Source organism: Molossus molossus, unplaced genomic scaffold, assembly GCF_014108415.1.
Source record: "Molossus molossus isolate mMolMol1 unplaced genomic scaffold, mMolMol1.p scaffold_m16_p_7, whole genome shotgun sequence".
Lineage (NCBI taxonomy): Eukaryota > Metazoa > Chordata > Mammalia > Chiroptera > Molossidae > Molossus > Molossus molossus.
In genome coordinates, this window is record NW_023425401.1 from 101,450,358 (window position 1) to 101,470,077 (window position 19,720).

General features: G+C 48.4%; 1 protein-coding gene across 2 annotated transcripts in view; it reads left to right on the plus strand.

Annotated features, from left to right (window-relative positions):
• The first annotated feature begins 1,093 nt into the window (after window positions 1-1,093).
• TBXAS1 (thromboxane A synthase 1) overlaps window positions 1,094-19,720 on the plus strand; it is a 150,263-nt gene continuing 131,636 nt past the window's right edge. For both annotated transcript variants that reach the window (XM_036246612.1, XM_036246611.1), the window contains exon 1: window positions 1,094-1,359. In XM_036246612.1, the coding sequence (XP_036102505.1) occupies window positions 1,271-1,359 (89 nt within the window). In that variant the 5' untranslated portion in view covers window positions 1,094-1,270. The remainder of the gene's footprint in view (window positions 1,360-19,720) is intronic.

A 19,720-nucleotide genomic window follows, 5' to 3' on the forward strand; every position in this document is an offset into this window, starting at 1 on the left:
AGGCTTCTCACCGTGGCCCTGTGCTCTCCGGCCTCTGTCGACATCGCCACCTCTTCCCAGCTGCTTCCCTCCGCTGGGCCGCCGACTTGGGGACACCTGCCCCGTGACCAGAGGTGACAGACAATGACTAATAAGCAAAAAAGGATTCAGTCTCCAGTAGTCAGATAAGCTCAGAGCTGGAACCAAGGAGCCATACATGAGTCTATCTACGGATCTGCTGTGAGACATTAAGAAATCCGCCCTGGCCAGTTGGGCTCAGCGGTTAGAGTGTCGGACCATGGACCAAAGAATCGAGGGTTTTTTCCGGTCAAGGGCACGTACCTTGGTTGCAGCTCAGTCCCCGGCCCTGGTCAGGGTCATTCAGGAGGCAACCCACGATGTTTCTCTCTCTCTCTCTCTCTCCCCGTCTCTCCCTCTCTCCCACTCTATCTGAAAATAAATGGGAAAATATCTTGGGTGAAGATTAAAAAAAGAAAGAATTCCTCCCCCTCAGGATGAGAGCACTAATCTGAAGCAAAATTTTGGGTCTGTTCTAGCAGCCAGTCACCGACAGCCAGCCACCAGTCACCGACAGCCAGCCACCAGTCACCGACAGCCAGCCACCAGTCACCTCTGGCCCCGGAGCGGTTATCAGGCCCCGGGAACCAGAGACCTTTGCGGGATAGATGTCCTTAGGGCAGTGAGCATTTTTTTTTTTTTTTGGTACGTGCCCCTAGCGGGAACTGAACCCGGGACTCTCTGGTCCACAGGCCAATGCTCCAACCGCTGAGCCAAACAGGCCAGGGCAGTGAGCATTTTTCATCAGGCTGATGTCCCCTCCAAGTTTTTCTGGGATATACAGAAATCTCATTACCCAAATCTTCATGTAATGATAAGTTAATTTTCTTTTTTTTTTGAGAGGCGTCTTCCTTTAGGGACCACTTGTCAGAGTAGAAGTCCATGGTTGGACGGTTTTGTTTCTCAGCCAACATGGGGCCAGTACTGCTGCGGCTTCCCAGGGGATTTAACGTAAATGTTTATTGACAGTACAGTCATCAAGAAAACGGCTGATTCATTGCCTTACAGAGAAACCCTTTGTTTTTCCCTCCTCTTCCTTCCTCTTTATGAGGAGACACTCTGAGGAACGGCACATTTTGGGGACCCACTCGAGGTGACGTTTTCTCGGTCACCTCTTCCTTCTTCCATCAGCAGAGCGTGGTTCCCGTAACAGCAGGGCGATCGGCCACCCCCTTGCCCCTGGAGGACACCCCTGGGGGGTCTCGGAGGAGCAATGGCCGTCTCAGGGCTGCTCGGGGTGGACGTGAGCGGCCCTATGCTGACGGTGGCCCTGTCCGTGGTCCTCTTGGCCCTCCTGAAATGGTGAGTGCAGCCAGCGCCGTCCGGGGACTGCGACATGGTCACAAACAGCAGCCTGGGGCCTCGCTGGAGCCAGGGTGGGGGACGTGGGAGTGTGTTTTTCTTCGTTCCTAATCTGGAAGGAGTTGAGTATTAACACAGCTTCAGAATGGAAAGCAAACAGTCAGGTTAATCTTTTGCTAAAATGCATGAGACTGAGGTGTCAGGAAAGGGGTCGGTCGGGGACCGAGAACGCTGCCGAATCAAGTCTGAGAGAGAGAAAGACGCCAGTGGGGAAGGTTTGGGGAGCAGTACTCCCTCCCACGCCGTCCTGTCTTCTCACCTGTGTCTCTAAGATCCTCTCCCCACCTCGGATTTACAGCAGAGTCAGCTCCTTGGTTCATGTTACATTAAAAACAGAAGGTTAGCCCTGGCCGGTTTGGCTCAGCGGTTAGAGCGTCGGCCTGCGGTCCAGAGAGACCCGGGTTCGGTTCCCGCTAAGGGCATGTACCTCGGTTGCAGTTTGTCCCCGGCCCTGGTCGGTAGTGCGGGTGGCAGCCACTCGATGTGTTCCTTTCACGTCGATGTTTCTCTCTCTCCTCCTCTCTCTCCCTCCCACTCTATCTGAGCAAAAAAACGAAAGAGTGTCCTCAGGTGAGGATAAAAACAAAACAAAACAGAAGGTTCACGGCGGCGCTCTGGCTTCTGGGGCTACCTTGCCGGGGCTTTCTGGAGGTTTAAGGACAAAGTGGTGGAACTAATTTCCTTGTTTTCTAATATCCGATAAAAGGGAATGGATCCCTACGAACTAGAGCAGGCAGTACCCACAAACTCTGAGACCCTGCAAGGATCTCAAATCTGACCTGGGAGCCGGTCCCTGTGATATTGTTAAATCAACAGGTTTTCCGAAGTCTGGCTCGGAAGGCCCCACACGAGGCAGCATTTATGCTATTCACCTTGTTGGTTAAACTTCTTAGAGCTCCGCAGTCACAAGTACCTGGATTTCGGCGGCACTAGTGTTTGAGGGGGAAGGTGGGAAAAATAACGGGGAACTTGGGTTTGAACGGAATTTCAATGTATGTTTCCAGTGGTAATAAAGACCGCTCTAGATTAATAACTGGGAAAGCACCTTAAGAAGCATCAAGCGTTCTGCAAATACGAGGTATTATTCTTCTGGAGTCTGCATCGCTGAAAATGGGATTCGCGTTTGATGTCCTGCGTTGATGAAATGACTTCTTGGAAACAGGCTCCGAAAGGCAGCCGCAGTCCCGGTGCTGTTTGCTTCTTAACTGGTTTAATTACCTTTTGAACTTCTCTAGCGGGTGGAGCTTCTCTTGCCTTGAGCCCAGCCACATGCAAATGGTAGTCCTTCCCCCCACCCCGCCCCCTGACCCATCTCAACATCCTTCCATGCTCAGTGCCTGAGCTGCAGGCTGGGGCTTACTTAGTGGATGTCAGCCACTCTAATGAACCGTCACCTATGCACCCTAAATGCAGAGGTAAATAAGTCTTGGGTGCTTTAGGTATGTTTAAAATGTCTTATTAATATTAATTTCTCATCAATAACGAGGCTCTGACTGCGGTTCTCAAAGCGAGCCCCGCTGGAGCCCTCCAGGAGGCTCATAGCATCAATGTTTACATTCTAGACTTTCCTACATGTTTGCTTCTGTTGTTACCGTGTCTTTTTATTCCTGTATTTGTCCGTGTTGTTGTTAACCCTCACCCAAGGATATTTCCCCATTGATATTTACAGAGAGTTGGAGGGAGAGAGAGAGAAACATCGACTGGTTGCTTCCCGCGTGACCCTGACTGGTGGCAGGGATCGAACCTGCAACCCAGGCATGTGCCCTTGAGTAGGAATCGAACCCACGACCCTTCAGTCCTCGGGCCGATGCTCTAAGCCCTGAGCCCAACCGGCCAGGGCCATTTCTCTATCCTTACGCCCAGCTCAGTGCCTGACATATAGAACGGCCTCAATAAATGTTCCACAAATGAGTGATTACATTCTAGTTGCCCCGGCACGGAAAGGGGCATGCGTCCTGCGTGACTAGCTGCTGTAACTGGGTGTTGATAATCAGTGTGATCAGAGAGCCAGACGATTACTCAGCACCGGTCACTGTGTGTTTGCAGTCTAGTCCCAGGGCCCTATGAATAACCTGGGCCAGAGGCGCAGAGGCCAGGCCGGAGCACAGCAGTGCGGTCAACAGGAAGCGAGAGCTGACTTCCACTTGTTACCGCAACAACACTCATTGATCTGCCCCTGGGTGCCAGGCACGGAGTGAGGCCCTGGGTCAAGGCCAGAGAACAGGAAGTCAGGACCAGACGCCCGGGGTGGGGCATGGAGGCTCTGGGGTAAGCTCGGTGTCTGGAGAGAATTTTCCAGGAGAGGAGCCGCAGGAGGGACTGGCTGTGGTTGTAGCTCTGGTGCCCTTGGGTCTATCCCTTGATTCAGCTCAAGGAAACCATCCCTGGGCTTGACCCTCCTCCTCCAGGGGAGACTCTCGTAGCCGCTGAATAACAAAATCCGCTTGAATGAAGTGGAGCCTCCCTCCCGGACATGTGGGAGACAGGGGTGCTCAGGGAAAGCTGAAGTGGAGGGACACTCAGAGCCATCGCGCCCTGAGCAGAAATGGGAGAGGGTGGCATGTCCTGAGTCTCCAAACTCCGTAGTCTCTCCTCTTAGAGCGCTACCGGCCACTGGCCAGGTAAGGCTGCGATGGAGAACCTGAACTCTGAGAAGGTACGATCAGGACACCAGGGTTGCTTCTTGCCTCTTCAACCAGCCAGTGAGTTTCTCCAGGGTACGGGTGAGGTCTATCTCATCACAGTTCTGGAAACTTCTGTCCATGGCGCAGATGTTCTTCGTGCATTTGGCTTAATGGGGGGAAAGTTAAGTACACATTTATCACCCCAGCAGCCAGGACTTAGGGTTTGGCTCCTGCAGCCTTCAGTGGCTCATCGTGCCCCCTACCCCCTTCCTGTGCTGTTCGTGGTTCTCTGACGAGACAGGTTGCCGCTGTGCCTCTGCCTAGCCAGTCCCCATGCTTGGGATGCCCGTCCTCCCCTCTTCTCTTCCATGCCAAGCTCAGGGGCATCTCCTCAGGGAAGCTTTGCCCGGGGCTGCCCCAGGCACGTACAAGCCCCCACTCGGTGCTGCTTTATCGTCTCTCTCGTTCCCTCTCTTTCCCACAATGCCTGGTTGATGCTTGGCACCTAGTAAGTTTGGCTGAAGGCTAATTGCAGCCTCTGATCTCGGCTGGTATTTTTCTTGCTGGTTCTTCTCTTAGCCTTCGCAGCTCAGTACAAATCTTTTGACCACAGGAACCAGCCCCTTTCCTGAAAGCCTGTGGTGTTTTCATTCTGGACAACCGGTGAGCACTTTTCTAACTGTGACAGGTGGACTGGCTTTGCGGTCCCGCCTTGCAGAGCGGAGACCGTGGCATGTACCTAACAAAGGAACCCTTCCTGATTGTTACGTGCATGTGCGAATTTGGAAAGAAGACAAAACAGTTCATTTCATTTCGAAAGAGTGCATTGTAAAATAGGCATGGTGTATTTTGATAGTTTTCCCCAAACTGCACTTGACATGATTCTTCAATGACAGTCATTCAAATTGGCAGTCAGGTGGCTGAGCAGAGTGAATTGGGGTAGAAGGACATCAGGACTGCTCCTCTGTGGTGGGAGATGGATCAGGGGCTGCAGGATATATGCGCCAGAAGTACACAAAGAACAGCTAAGGTGATGAAGACATGTGCTAAAGCATTTTAAAGTTTCTGTATAAAATTGTGTGAAATTCCTACTGCTGTAGAGATTTGAGGTATAAGAAATAAGTTGTATGAGTTGAATATCGCTGGAGGCAACCTCAACTCCGAGTGCATTTAAACTCTCAAGCGCACCTAAGAACTGGTAGGTGGATGCCTGTTATAGAGACTTCTTTATTCTGTAAGAAAGAGTCTAAGGAAATAGCCCAAATATCAGGAGTGGTTTCCTCTCGGTTGGTGAGATTATGGGTGATTTTTATCTATTTTCTAGTCTTTTTGCATATTCCATATTTCTTTAATGAGTATGAGTTGCTGATGAAAAAAAAGAAGAGAAACTTGACCAAGAAGAGTAGGAAATTGCTTCTATGGAGGAGCGAAGGGGACAGCTTTGGGCATGGAGGTTTGGGGACTGTACTCTCGCTATGTCTACCTTAGAATGCAATGCACAGGGGGATCTGGAGCAAAGGGGAGTGTCTTGGCTGATGAGGCAGCGAGAAGGGAAAGTGGAGGCTGTTCCATTAAAGAGCTAAACAGTTAAAACAAGTATATATATGTGCACATGGTGGAAGCTGGGAAGAACTTTGGGGAAGGTGGAGGGCTCCTGGTGCTGAGCTGCATTTAAGGTTCAGGATTCCAAGACCCAGAGGCATAGATCAAATGAACATTAACATAGGAATCAGGGTGCGTCCGTGTTCTGGTCAAGTCTCATTGTATGACCAGGTTAAAGTAAAACGTGGTAGGTGATTGTTAAGACGTAAGGATAATGGAAAGGTCTGTCACTGTGCGTGGAAGTTTCTTTCTCTGAGAGCTTGCTTTACATGTGGGAGAACTGGATTTCAATACTGGACCACCTCTAGTCCCAGAGCGTGCTGAAAAGAAACCATTGTTCCCTGGGATGCAAAGATGGTTCAAAGATCCACATACACAAATCAACAGGTGTGATGCACCACATGAACAGAACAAGGCATAGAAATCACATGAGTGATCAAAGCATTGGCCTCTGCCCTGAGGGTTGCAGGTTTGATTCCGGTCAAGGGCACATACCTGGGTTGCAGGTTTGATCCCCAGCCTGGTTAGGGCACATGTGAGAGGCAACCAATCGATGTGTGTGTCTCTCTCACATCGATGTTTCTCTCTCTCTTCCCTCTCTAAAAAAAAAAAAAATCAATAGAAAAAATATCCTCAGGTGAGGATTGACTACAAAAATTTTTTTAAATCACATGATGACCTCAATAGATGCAGAAAGAGCATAGAGCATTTGACAAAAACCCAACTTCCTTTCATGATAAAAATCTCAACCAACTAGATACAGAAGGAATGTATCTCAACATAATCAAGGCCATATATGACAGGCCCACAGCTCACATCATACTCAAGAGTGAAAAGCTGAAAACTTTTCCACTAAGATCAGGAACAGGACAAAGAGGCCCATTCTCACCACTTTTATTGAACATGCTGCTAGAAGTCCTAGTCAGAGCAATTGGGCAAGAAAAAGAAATAATAGGCCTCCAAATCAGAAAGAAAGATGTAAAACTGTCTCTGTTTGCAGATCCTACAATCATATATATGTAATCTTAAGATTCCACCAAAAAAACTTTATGGCTCATTAACAAATTCAGTACCATGGCAGGATACAAAATCAACATATAAAAATCAGTTGCAGCCCTGGCCGGTTTGGTTCAGCGGTTAGAGCATCGGCCTGCGGTCCAGAGAAACTTGGGTTCAGTTCTCGCGAAGGGCGTGTACCTTGGTTGCAGTTTGTCCCCAGCCCTGGATGGGTCGTGCGGGTGGCAACCACTTGATGTGTCCCTTTCACATCGATGTTTCTCTCTCTCTCTCTCTCTCTCTCTCTCTCTCTCTCTCTCTCTCTCTCTCTCTTCCTTTCTCTCTCTCCCACTCTATCTGAACAAAAAATGGAAAAATGTCCTCGGGTGAGGATAAAAAAAAAATCAGTTGCAGCCTAGCCAGTTTGGCTCAGCAGTTAGAGTGTCGGCTGCAGTCCAGAGAGACCCGGGTTCGGTTCCCACTAAGGGCATGTACCTCGGTTGCAGTTTGTCCCTGGTCCTGGTTGGGTCGTGTGGGAGGCAGCCACTCAATGTGTCCCTTTAATGTCGATATTTCTCTCTTCCTCTCTCTTCCTCCTACTCTGTTTGAACAAAAAATGGAAAAATGTCCTCGGGGGAGGATAAAAAAAAAAATCGTTGCATTTCTGTATACTTATAAGAAACTATCTGAGAAAGAAATAAAGAAAACCATCCCATTTATAATGGCATCAAAAAGATTCAAATACTTAGGACCAAATTTAACCAAGGAGGTATTTGAAGAAGACACATGTAAATGGAAGGTATCTTGTGTTTATGAATCAGAATTAATATTGTTAAAATGTCCACACTACTTAAAGTCACCTACAGATCCGATGCAATTCCTACCAAAATTCCAAAGGCATGTTCCACAGAAATAAACAAAAATCCTAAAATTGTTGTGGAACCATAAGACCCTGAATAGCTAAAATAATCCTGAGAAAGAAGAGCAAAGCTGGAGGTACCACACTCCCTGATTTCAAACTAGAGTAAAAAGCTATAGTCGTCGAAACAGTCTAATATTGACATTTTTAAAAAACCACATAGAGCCCTGACCGATTTGGCTCAGCGGTTAGAGCGTCAGCCTGTGGTCCAGAGAGACCCGGGTTCAATTCCCGCTAAGGGTGCATACCTTGGTTGCAGTTTGTTCCCAGCCCTGGTTGGGTCGTGCAGGTGGCAACCACTCGATGTGTCCCTTTCATGTCGATGTTTCTCTCTCTCTCTCCTCCCACTCTATCTGAACAAAATATCGAAAAATGTCCTCGGGTGAGGATTAAAAAAACCACACACACACATAGATCAATGGAACAGAGTGAAGTACTTAGAAATAAACTGATGGATATACAGTCAATTAATTTTTGACAAAAAGCCAAGAAGATACAATGGGGAAGGGATACCCTCTTCAATAAATGATGCTGGGAAAAGGAGAGATGAGCACATGCAAAAGAATGAAACGAAACCCTTATCTTTCACCACATACAAAAATTAACTTGAAATGGGTTAAAGACTTAAATGGAAGACCTGTAACTTAAAACTCCTAAAAGAAAACATGGGGCAAAAACCGCTTGACAGTGGTCTTGGCAATCGTTTTCTGAATATGATATGAAATGCACAGGCAACAGAAGAAAATAATAAGTGGGACTACAGCACACTAAAGAGCGTCAGTAGAGCAACGGAAACAATCAACAACATGAAAAGGCAAACTACGGAATGGGAGACAGTATTTGCAAACCATGTATCTCATAACAGGTTAAAGCCCAAACCACAGAAGGAACTCATGCAAATCCATAAGAAACAAACAAACCAACAACCACCAAAAAATGGGCAAAGGATCTCAACAGACATTTTTTTTTCCAAAGAAGACATACTAATGGCCAACAGGTATATGAAAAGTGGTCAACATCACTAATCATCAGGGAAATGCTAATAAAAACCACAAGATATCACCTCCAACTGTTGGGATGGTTGTCATCAACAGATAGGAGATAATCATGGTTGCCTGGGATGTAGAAGAAAGGGAGTCCTTGGGCACTGTGGGTGGTAATGTAAATGGGTGCAGCCACTATGGAAACTGTAGGGAAGGTGCTATGGAAACTAGAACTACCATACGATCCAGCAATCCCACTTCCGGCTGTCAATCCAAAGGAAAGGAAGTCAGGATCTTGAAGAGGTATTTGCACTCCCATGCTCATTGCAGCTAAGATATGGAAACAACCTAGTGTCCATCAACACGTGAATGGATAAAGAAGATGTGATATATATCCATACATACACACATGCATACACAATGGTATATCATTTAGCCTTCAGAAAGAAGGACATTCTGCCATTTACGACAATGTGGATGAACCTGGAGGCCATTATGCTAAGTGAAACAAGCCAGACACAGATACTGCATGATATCACTTATATGTGGAATCTAAAACAGCCAAACTCATAGAAGTGGAGAACAGAATGATGGTTGCCAGGGGCTGGAGGGTGTGGGAAATGGGGAGATGTTGGTCAAAGGGTACACATTTTCAGTTATAAGATGAGTAAGTTCTAGCCCTGGTTTGGCTCAGTGGTTGGAGCATCAGCCTGCGGATTAGAGAGTTCCGGGTTCGGTTCCCGCTAGGGGCACATACCCCCCCCCCCCAAAATAAAATAAAATAAGTAAGTTCTAGAGATCTAATGTACAGCATGGTGACTGTAGTAAATAATACTGTATTATACTTGACATTTGCAAAGATTTGTAAATCTTTTTTTTCCCTCACCTGAGGACATTCTTTCATTTTTTTGTTCAGATAGAGTGGGAGGGAGGGAGAGAGAGAGAGAGAAACATCGACGTGAAGGGACACATCGAGTGGCTGCCACCCACACGATCCAACCAGGGCCAGGGACAAACTGCAACCGAGGTACATGCCCCAAACGGGAACCAAATCCGGGTCTCTCTGGACCGCAGGCCGATGCTCTAACCGCTGAGCCAAACCAGCCAGGTCAAGATTTGTAAATCTTAAGTGTTCTTACACACATACACACACACACACACACACACACATACACATACACACACACCCCCTGGTAACTATATGAGGTGATGGATATATAAATCAGCTTGATTGTGATAATTATTCTGTAAGATACGTGTATATGAAAACACCAGGTTGTATACCTCACATATGTACAATTTTTATTTGTCAATCAGACACCAATAAAAATAAAGCTGGGGGGGGGGGTGCCAATGGGGACAAAACATGGGAGCCCAGCTGAGAAATCTTCAGTTTGGCAGAGCAAGGAGGTGTCCTTGATATAATCAGAGGCAGGGGGAGGGACATCCAGCTACAGAAATGAGTATTTGCAGAGTGAAGATCAGTTTGATCACCATTTCCCAAGTTCTGTTCCTAAAAATGTTTGGGAAGTTAAGCATAATTAAGTATAAGGCATTTCTTGGAGAGTCACAGCGTGTCAAAGGCCCTGAAAGGTCCTATAGTAAAGAAATTTGTTTAACTTTATTTAACTCGGTGTTTCCTAAGCTTATTTAATGAACACCGCATATGGCCATAGTGAGAAGGTCAATCAAGACCATCTGGGACAGTCCTTTGAAAAGAGTGGTCAGACTGTCAGCAGTTAGCTGCAGAGCCTGGTGGACGTGGGGGGGCCACTAAACAGAGAAATAAAACATGGAAATGACCCCTTTGCAAGCTCTCGGGCGCCAGGGCTGACGATGTTGATGTTTTCAGGCCGCGGAGGGTACAGAGTCTAGAGGGCAAAGCAGGGCCGGCGTGTGGGCTGCCTCCAGTTCAGCGTGGAGGTAAATGAGTAACCACAGCTGTCCGGCAGTGGCCTCGGCGCTGTGAGTGCCCCTCGGCGTCCATCAGGAGCGCTGCCAAAGCGCTTCCCGTGCGGCGTGCGCAGCTGGCGCCCATGCCCGGTGCCTTCCAGATCTAGGCTGCAGGACCATTTTATCTGCCGATGCTCCCCCGCCGCAGGTCTGTGCCGAACCTCGGTGCTGCTGGCGAAAGCAAGTCAGAAAAAACACTCGTGATCCAGCAGAGACAGAAAGGAGTATGGTTCAGACTGGCAAACCTCAGAGTCGGGGGGCGGGGGGACAGATGGGATGAACCAAAGGACTCATATGCACGTATGCGCAACCAATGGACATGGACAACAGTGTGTGTGTGTGGGGGGGTGGTCTAGGAGGGGAAAAGGAGAAACCTCTGTAACAAAAACAAATTAATAAAAATTGGGGAAAAATATAAATGGTCATGAAGAGGAAAAACAAAAACAAAAAACCACTTGTGATCTGCTGGTGCCTGCTCCCCATCCCGCCTGAACTCCCTCCTCATCCCCAGGGTCCCAGGAGCCTGGAAATATGCCCACAGAGCAGCTCTTGGGGCCCTGCTGTAGCTTCTCACATGACTCTTGCTTCTTGCCTCCCTGTCCCAGTCCTTGGGCTTTTCTGTGTCACCAGCCGGTCAGATGTGGCTTTAAAAAGCAGAAGGGTCGCGGGCTGGGTCTTGAAACGCAGGGAGGAATTGATTTGGAACAGTGGAGGGAGACGGTTTCCGGGGGAGAAGTATCACAGGGGAAGGCAACATCAGGGTTCGTAACATTTGGTGGAACAAAACACCCAGAGTGTGAATAGTGGACACATTTTAGAAATCCATGTTAACGGCCGTGGAGAGTTCCCGGGGCCGCCGAGCCCCCAGCGAAGGCTGCGAGCTACTTCCCTTTTTCATTCTTTGTACTTTTGTCTGCGATATGATGGGCACTTTGGTTTAATAACTCGGTGATGAGCTTGGAGATAAAATTGAGCCTGCTTATGAAAACGAGGTCTGTGCTTCCTCGAGGACCATTTTCACAGAATATTATTTTTTTTGTTTGTTTTCTCTCTTTGAAATAGTTATGCACAATATCCCCAGCCTTCCCCTTGCCTTATTGATTTTCCAGGACGAGAGTACGAGGTGTGACTATAAAGTAACGTGACTGATTATTTTAGTACACACACCAGAACTTACGCAGCCAAATGAGTTTTATGACCTGCAGAGGAATTTCCCTGGTCGGTGAGCCTTCATGGCCCAGGAGCTGCCCTCGGAAAACGTGTGCTGGTGCTGAGTCTTTTTCTGTAGGAATGGTCCTTGGTGTCTGGGTGCTGTCTCCTGACAGCCTTCCAGGCAACAATTCATCATCTTCGTTAAGAACAAATTGATTTTTCCTGGCCGGTGTGGCTCAGTGATTGAGCATCAACCCAGGCACCAAGAGGTCGCCGGTTTGATTCCCGGTCAGGGCACATGCCCAGGTTGTGGGCCAAACCCCAGTAGGGGGCATGCAGGAGGCAGCCAATCAATGTTCTCCCTCATCGATGTTTCTATCTCTCTCTCCCTCTTCCTTCCTCTCTCTCTAAACATCAATAAAGAAAAAAAAGAAAAAAAAAGAACAAATTGATTTTTAATACTCTCAACAATGAATGAATGAATAAACGAATAAATAATAAAATAAAATAAAATAAAATAAAATAAAATAAAATAAAATAAAATAAAATAAAATAAAATAAAGAGCCCCAATTTGGGCAAACAGTGATCAGACTGGGGCACCATGTTTATATATTTTTTTTTAATTTTTTGTTAATCCTTATCAGATGATATTTTTTCCAGTGATTTTTAGAAAGAGTGGGGGGCGGGGGAGAAACACTGATGTGAGAGAGACACATCAATTGGTTGCCTACTGCACGCACCCAGACTAGGGCCAGGGATGGAACCTGTAACCCAGGTACGTGCCCTTGACTGGGAATCGAACCCTAGACCCTTCGGTGTGCAGGCCGGCACTCTAACCACTCAGCCATGCTGGCCAGGGTGAGAGTGGGGCACTATTTTTAACCCAAAACAAAATGTGATTACAAAACAGCAAGACACTGTTGTTTACTTGGAGGTCCTGGGAGCCTGGGCATTCTGTGGAAGGGCCACAGTTATTGGGCATATGAGTCATGCTTAGTTTTTTAATTTGTTTGTTTTAAAGAAAACAATAGCAATAGTCTTAACACTATGGCCATACTCTCTCTAATCTGGTAAAGAATTCAAACTTCTGGAAGCATTTACTCGCTGGGCAGAGATGAAAAAAGACTCGATCGATGTTCTCTCTTATTGATGTTTCTATCTCTCTCTCCCTCTTCCTTCCTCTCTCTCTAAAGTCAATAAAGAAAAAAAAAGTACATCTGAACTTGGGGACCAGACTTTGGGGAAGAAGGGCCTGGGGCTCACAGTGTTGTGGACTAGAACTTCAGTTATTACGAGCAGCCTTGTTCCCGGTTTGCTAGAAATATGTGAAGTTGCACAACTTCCTGGAGGACGGGGCAGCGCAGTGTCAGCTGAGTGCGGAGATCCCCAGAGCCCTCGGCTCAGTCGTCCTTGGCCTCACGGGGTCTGTCCTGGGCCACACTGCAGGGCCATCCTAGATCTGCCTATGTCCTTGCAAAGGTGTGCTTCTTGGGTTTTGCCTCGGCACACAACGTGGTCCCCAAAAGAGGACGCTTTCTTTCTTCCTTTCTTTTTTTTTCTCTCAAAGTATCTAGAAAAATGGTGTCCGAGATGGACTGAAAGCAAGACCTCCTTCTATAAATAGTGGCTTCACCCAAATCCTGTTTTTCAGGCACTACACCCAGACACGCCAGGGAGGGCCAGCGCTGTGCACCTGACCCAGCAGCTGCCTCCACGCTGGGAGCTGGAAGGTGCCTAAAATCCTCCTGTCTTGCCCTCCTGCCTGCACACAACATGCCCCTTCTGCTGCACATTTTGCACACCCCAGACACTGCTGCCTGGATGCCCCCCGACCCCGCTGAACTCAATCCCAGCCATCCTCCCAAACCTCGTCCAAATGTCACTCTTCTTGAAGGTCTTCTCGATCAGGTCAGCCCTCAGTGACCCTGCCCCTAGGAACTCCAGTAGCTCTTTCTATGTTGGCACCTACTATATTGTTTTGTTTCTGTGTCCTCTCTTCCTAACCTGACTATAAGCCCCTGGGGGCAGGGCTGAATCCAAGCCAATGAGTGCCTGTGCATAGTAGGTGCTCAATAAATGCCAATGATGATAATCACGCATCAAGGAACTAGGATAGCAGCCCTGCTTCCAAATGCCCACTGTTACATGTTAGTGTGCAATGCACACGAGCCCAGGGGAGGGTCGGACCCATCTCCCTCCGACTGGCACACTAGAGGCCCCATGCTCTCCGCACCTGGCAGGGTGCCTTGCACACGGCTCACTGAAAGAGGAGATAAATGGCTTCTTCGCTCACACACGCACTGAACACTGAAGGTTTTCTAGGCTGCGTGCTGGTTCCACCTCCTTGACGTGCAGTAGAGAACGTCCCCATGGTTTCAAACAGATAAAGTGACTGTCACATTAGGAATCGAGGAGCAGGCTCCGATGCAAAAGGAGGGGATGGAGGAGAGGACGCATTCATCCAACCCAGCAAAGGACAGCCGCGGTCTCGTCCACTGTCCTGTTGGACACCGATGCCCACGGCTTACAGCAATGTTATCTAAACGCTTCACCACCGTCCATTGTTTCTATCATTTCCCCATAGGTCCCATATTCTGTTGTACAAACAACAATGTATATTTAAGCAATGATTGATTTCTGTTCCCATTTTAATTATTCAAAGACGAGCGCTGCCAAGGAGAACAGCTGATCAATGAGATAACCAGCCTTCACGTACCAAGTTATACTTCCCCTCCAAAGCGAAGAAGCTTGGCATTTGAGCCAACCTGCACAATCTGATTGTCAATAAACACACAGTTTACATTAGGCTCTCTGAGATATTGAAAATGTCTCAGGTGCCCCCTTTCTACCTACACAGATCGATAGGCATCTGGGGACCTCAGGCTGCGAGCATCATTAAGCAGTCAGACACTCACGGGTTTGCACTCTATCTGTACAAGGAGAGTGACCACACTTGGTAGCAGCATCTCATGACATAAGGATGGTAGAGAGAAGTCACCGGGAAGGTCTCAGGAGCAGTGTGCCATTGTGGACATCAGCTCGGCCTCTACAGTTTAGGCGGATACGCTTTTTATACTGATGGCCTTGGACAAGTCACTTTATTCTAGCTGGTTTCCTCACTGACATGAGGACCGCAGTCCCTGACTCTCAGCGTTCAGCACCCGGGCCCGCCCGCCCTCAACCCGATGGTCACTGACCCCCGGTCTTGGCAGGCTGTTTCCCACACGGTCCGGAACCATTCCTTCCTCTCTCGCTGTTCTCCTCGACTACCTCTCAGGATTTCAGGAGCATCCTTGGCTAGAAACAGCCTCCCAGCTGGTTTTCCTGTCTCCTGTCATGTGCCCCTCAGATCCGTCCTGCAGATCGACAGGTAGCATAACACCCCGGGAGCCTGCCACACTGCCCCCTACGGAATGCCCCTCTGGCCTGGCACGTGAGGTCCTCTCTGACCTGGTCTCGTCCACCTTGGCACGTTCACCTCCCGTCAGGTTTCGTCTGGGACTCAGCTCTGTGGTGCTCAGTTCCTTCTACACTCTGGCTGTTCACCAAGTTTCCTTCTCTCTGCTGGGGCGCCCTCCCCTTTCATTCAGGCGAGAGCTTCTGCCTCCCCTGTGTGCTTGGCCCTACCACACCTGGGACCCTCTCTCTCTTACCACGGCCCTGGCTCCCCCGTTAAAGGTGAGCTCCCTGAGGGCAGGGTTGGGTCTTATTCAGCTTTAGCAACAGGCACCCAGGAGTGTGCCCGGGGCACGCAATACTACAATTCTATCAGGTAATAACCTCTCAATTAATTATATGCTGAACCAGATGGAATTAAAAGATATCACACACAGCATTTTGTGTGGCCCGTACCTGACAGCGATAGACACCCAGCGCGTGTCTGCTGTTCTTTGCTGCCCTACCATCGTGAAGACACTGCTGAGCATTCATCTCTGGTCTCATACCACCGCAGCCGGCTACCGCCGCAGCCGGCTACCACCACAGCCGGCTACCGCCGCAGCCAGTTACCATCGTAACCAGTTACCACCGCAACCAGTTACCACCGCAACCGGCTACCGCCGCAGCCAGTTACCATCGCAGCCAGTTACCATCGCAACCAGTTACCGCCGCAACCAGTTACCACCACAGCCGGCTACCGCCGCAGCCAGTTACCACCGTAACCAGTTACCATCGCAACCAGTTACCGCCGCAACCAGTTACCACCGCAACCGGCTACCGCCGCAGCCAGTTACCACCGCAGCCAGTTACCACCGCAACCAGTTACCGCCGCAACCAGTTACCACCGCAACCAGTTACCACCGCAGCCAGTTACCACCGCAGCCAGTTACCATCGCAGCCAGTTACCACCGCAACCAGTTACCACCCCCACCTGTTACGCAACCAAGTTTCAATGAATTGAACTCTGATTCTTAGTGAAAGATTTTATCTTTTTAATTTAGATTAGCCTGGGCTGTGGGTTGAAGGTCACCTCTGCATGCTTTATCAAGGAAGAGTTGCTAAACAAAATCAGTGCCTAGGTCACTGTGGACTCCCCTCAGGAAAGTAAACTACTCTTAAGCACTGGGGCCACATGCTACTTCATCAGCGTTGCCTTTAATTTAATTTTTTCCCTTTATTGATTTTAGAGAGAAAGAAAGGGAGAGGGAGAGATAGAAACATCGATGAGAAAGAACATCGATTGGCTGCCCCCTGCATGTCCCCACTGGGAACTGGGCCACAACCTGGGCATGTGCCCTGACCAGGAATCGAACTGGCGACCCCTTGGTGCATGGGTCGATGCTCAACTACTGAGCCACACCGGCCGGGCTCAACATTGCCTTTAAAACTGTTTTAGTCTTGGCTGCCTTTGTCCACTTTGTGTAACGTCCAGGGCTTAGACTTTAGCAGACTCAAATTCTGAATAGCTTGGTGACCTTAAACAACCTGAAAGGTTTCTGTGTCTGTTTCCTCCACCTGTAAAACTGGGATAAGAATGGTACCTACCTTGTAGCATGTTGGGGGGATTAAATGAATTAAAACATAGAGCAGACTTGGAGCAATGCTGAGCACAGTTAGTGTTGAATAAATGTTAGTCATTATAATTACCCAGTAACGACAGGCTTATACTCAACAGTGACTGTATAGATGCCAGTTGGCTAGATTGTCGTTTTAACTTATTTTTTTAAACATCAGTCAGAATTCTCATGTGATCTCCAGGAATGCATTGAAGTGAATGTGAAGAGAACTATATTTCAAACGGGGGGGGGGGGGGGTCCTCATTTGAAATATCTTGAGCTTATACCACGAGGTAGCTTTTGACCTTGAACAAGTAAGATGAGGTTTTAAAAACACCTATTGGAGTTAACAACCAGGAAGTCTTAGGTGATGTTGGAGATGGTGACCGATAGTGTCCACAGAAGCCAGAACACAGCAGGTTTGGACGTGACTGGGAAGGAAGGTAATGGAGAACAGCATGGGACTTTTCTCTCAAGAAGGTCTGAGACGTCGGCTGCAGTTTCCAGTGGTCGAGGGGAGGTAGTTATCCTCTCCTCTCTCCCTGAAAGGGAATATGAGCACCTTGTGAACACTGCATGTTACATCAACTCACACTATTGTTAGTCTATTTGTGCAGTTGTTTATCTCTTATTGTAGGTTTTTTAAAAGTATAAGAAAACCTACTACTTGAAAAGCACTCTATAAATCAAACTCAATTTGATTTCCAGAAAATCTTCAAATTTCCCTATGACGAACTTTACATTTACCCACGAAACAAGGAGACGCCCAGTTCTGTAGAAACCAACTTCACGGGCTGCCACAGGCCTTGCCTGGGGTTTGAGAAGTATAAACGATGCATATCAACTCAGCAAGTAATCCCAGCAAGTCTCCTCCTACTCTCTCTCCTAGACCAGACCTGTGTTTCCTGCACACTCATGTCCGAGTCCTTGCCTTCATTATCCCTTAACACAAGGTTTCCTTGCAGGTTCAGTTCCCTCCCATCTAAAAACACAAGCCAGCCAGCCACCCAACCCGCCTGCCAACTAACCACCTCTTCTCTGACCAGATGCTCCACCGCAGCTACCGCCCCTCCTACCCTCCCCCCCAGCCAAGAGGCTCGAAAGCGGACCCCAGTATGCTCACCCTCACCCCCCCTTCACCCCTCAGCCACGCAATGGGAGTTTCTGCTTCATTCTCCACTGAGATGACTCTCCAGGGCCGCCAACAAGTCCCTCGTTCCTAATTGGAATTCACCTCCCAATCCTTCTCTGTCTTCAGTGCTTTGTGACATTTGACCCTGTTGTCACCGTTGGGTATATTCCAGAGCCCTCAGGTACACAGGGGTAGAAAAGGGTTTGAGCACCTTGATCATTATGCAATGGCCTCATTTTAAAGATAAGAAAATGAAGTCCCAGAGAAGTCAAATAAATCGACCTGTTTGCGCCAGCTATCGGTGCAGTAGTGCTGTTATAACACACTCACCGGCCAACAACAGTTATTTTTCTCACACTCGTGAATAGCTCTGGTCCAGGCTGTGGGCGGGGTTCGGATCTGCTCCACAGGTGTTCGCGATGGGGCGCAGGCTGACGGGGCGACTCTGGAAAAGCTCTACTTCTGATAGGTCAGAGGAATGCAAGACACGAGCGAGGAACAAGCAATGTCTCTTGAGGTCTCAGCCTGGAAATGGCCTGATGTTACTTCTGCTCCTAATTCCTTTGATGAAGGCAAGTCACATGCCCAAGCCTAACAGTAATGGGTGTGGGTCGGGCAGGGCGGGGAAGAAGACTCTCCCCATTGTAAGGGAGATACTTCACACTCGCAGAACAAAGGGTGGTGATGTAGAATGTCGATCCCGGGAGGACATGAAGAGTTGGGAGCAGTGACTCAATCTACCACATGCTCCCAGATCTGGGTTCTGGTCTCTGGCAGAGCAGAAAGAGGCCAGGAAGGAGAAGACGAGACAAAACAAGAAGTGGTCATATAAACACAGCACAAACAAAAACTTGAAGCTAATGGACGTTTGGATTTTTCCTGTAAATGAAAACAATGATCTGGGATAAAAGTACAGATGTTGATGGAGAAGTTGGCAGCCGAGACGCTGTCCTGGTGGGTCCTGGTGGGTCTTGCCTGTAGAGTGAGGAATTAGCAGCTGGAAGGGTATGAGCAAGGGCACGAGCTCAGTGTAGGGGCTGAGCCTGCACCTGGGCTGAACCTGGGGTCGGACCTGGAATTAATTTCTAGCTGGCGGCCAGGGGCTGACTGATGATAGTGCTGGCGTCTACTCTGAGGAGCAAATACTGATTCGGGGGATGGGGTGGGGAAGGGAGACGCTGCCACCTGAAGGACCCAGCTCCAGTCTGGAAAAGCAGAAGTGACAGGGGCATTGCTGAGGCCCCAAAGACCAGAAATAGACCTTTGGATTCTGGAAGAAGCCTGAATGCAGGAAATGGAGTGTGTTCACCGGATCCTGAAAGACAACAACCAGGGGCATCCTTGCAGATTGTGAGCTGTATTGTCTGAGGCAAATTCATGGTTCTCCACTTGGCTGTGGATTTATGATATGGCTACGCCAAGAAATGGCCGTGGATGAAAAGATAAACAGCCCCAGAATTCTTTTAACTGTTCTCATGGGTGCTGGAGTCCTACTGGGCTATTAAAGAGAAAATGGGTTTTAAGATTACGTCTGGCCCTTCCAGAGACTGCCCCGTGGTGCTGGCTGGAAGAAAGGGTGAGACCCAATAGCACGAGGCCTGTTACGCAGGGTGAAATGAACCTGGGCTTTCAAATATGAAAAGTGACGTTTACGCCTCCCGTGCTCCCCTGTCACGCACACCTCACCCCTCCAGTGAGCGGCTGGCGAACATGAATGGGGATGAGCTCTCACAGTGCAGAATCAGCCATAAAATGTCATCTCCTTGTTCACTATACAAAGGGTATGCTAACGAAAACACCTAGAATACAGCTTAGTTTATATAATAATAATAAATAGCAACAACAACAAAAGCCCCCAAAACCCCAACAGACAAAAGACAAAACAAAGCACAACCGTGAGCGTGAGCCAGAAAAAGAAACGTTTTTGAAACTGTGTCTTCTTTCT